Source organism: Zerene cesonia, unplaced genomic scaffold (genome assembly GCF_012273895.1).
Source record: "Zerene cesonia ecotype Mississippi unplaced genomic scaffold, Zerene_cesonia_1.1 Zces_u014, whole genome shotgun sequence".
NCBI classification, from domain to species: domain Eukaryota; kingdom Metazoa; phylum Arthropoda; class Insecta; order Lepidoptera; family Pieridae; genus Zerene; species Zerene cesonia.
Genome location: NW_024045144.1, coordinates 4348 through 5984, shown reverse-complemented (window position 1 = coordinate 5984; position 1637 = coordinate 4348). Strand labels below are relative to the sequence as shown.

General features: G+C 43.4%; 1 protein-coding gene across 1 annotated transcript in view; it reads left to right on the top strand.

Annotated features, from left to right (window-relative positions):
* Positions 1-1637, top strand: part of LOC119839378 (talin-2-like) — a 4644-nt gene that overhangs the window by 2688 nt on the left and 319 nt on the right. Inside the window, exons 8-10 of the mRNA XM_038365647.1 lie at positions 412-541; positions 829-953; positions 1301-1466. Coding sequence (XP_038221575.1) covers positions 412-541; positions 829-953; positions 1301-1466 — 421 coding nt within the window. The remainder of the gene's footprint in view (positions 1-411; positions 542-828; positions 954-1300; positions 1467-1637) is intronic.

Sequence of the window (1637 nt, the reverse complement as noted above, 5' to 3'; positions counted from 1 at the left end):
CGCGCCCCTACCTCTACACACGCAACCAAACACACACATTCCAAACATATACAGATTATCAAACGTATATTTTTACACGAATTCAATTTTAGCTCTTTTTTTTTTCACTCTTGAGTACTAACAATACTAATAAGTTTCTCATAGTAACAAATGGATATTTCATCCGAAATTATTATGACTAACAGATAGAATATAAAACAAAATGCTCAATTTTTACTCACCTTTAATGGACTGAGTTAATTCAAAAGTGATAGGAACTCAAACTTTAGACACTTATCGTAATTGGGACAACAATTGATTGCAAGTGAAACAAACTAGTTGGCTCTTTGTTTCCATCGTCTTTTTTTTTAAATTTTCTTAACTACATTTACATAACAATTGTCTAACGTTGTCCATCTCTCACCCCAACAGAATAATATCATCGGGCCGGCAAGTGGTCACCTCGTCGCTCACTCTGGTGGAGAGCGTGAAACGCTATCTGGTGACCTCCGAAGAAGTCGACTACGCGAACATCGTCAGCATGGCCAAGAGTGTATCGCAGGTATGATATGCCTTCCCCTCCCGTCTTTTTTTCGATTTCAAATCACCGTTTTTCACTTCAATAGTTTAATTGTAAAATGTACTAGTTCTAGTAGTTGTATTTATTTTTTTTAAGTTACATCATTATTATTAAATACTGTCCTATATAGATTAGGAACTTTTAAACATTTGGCTAAATACATAAATTACAATCATAAAAAAAACATGTTGTTAACCCGTGTAACATGTAACATTGTGTAGCGTGTGTGTGTATGTGAAGTGTAACGATCTGGTTGACTGGTGACGCAGAGCGTGGAGCAGACGCTGGAGGCGGTCCCGTCGCACACGGAGCTGGACGGCGCGCTGGACGACGTGGCGCACACGCTGCACATCCTCGACGCCGGCGACCTGCCGCGCTCCGACAGGCCTTACGGGTGAGGTGCCGCGACTTACTGACTGGCTGATCGAGAAAAATTTTGAGAAATTATCCCCCCCCCCCCTCCTTTATACAGGCTTTCTTAAATCCCGCCTCCTTATTTTATCTCAATATAGTATAAAACATTTTTAGACATTGAAACTGTGACTTCGATTTGTAAACGCTCATATTGCTTAGCTATTATATATTACCTAGGATGCCTACATTTTAAAGGCTATCTGCATGTCAAATTTCTGTCCGATCGGTCCAGTAGCCTGGACTTGGCGTTGGTAGACCGGTTGGTCTTGAGTTTAAATATGTAAAAAGATTTTGTCTTCAATCCTGTCAAATATCTGTGTCGTGCAGCGAGCTGCAGGCCGAGCTGAACTCGGCGGCGGTGGGGCTGAGCAGCGCGTCGTCCGACGTGGCCGCGGCCGCGGAGGCGGGCGGGCTCTCCGCCGCCGGCCGACACTTTGGTGACGCCTTCAACCGCCTCATGGGGGTGTCGCTCGAGCTGGCCGGCCAGACTGAGGTGAGTGGGGAGATCATAACGAGCATGGAACATTTGCTATCTCATAACTCGTAATTCTTGACGGAGAGCAGGGACAGACGATTGTAAATATTTTGGGAGATAAGTTAAACAAACTATTCGGTGTCACGTTTAATTCCCAGATATACTTAGTCTGGCCATAAATACTGTTAC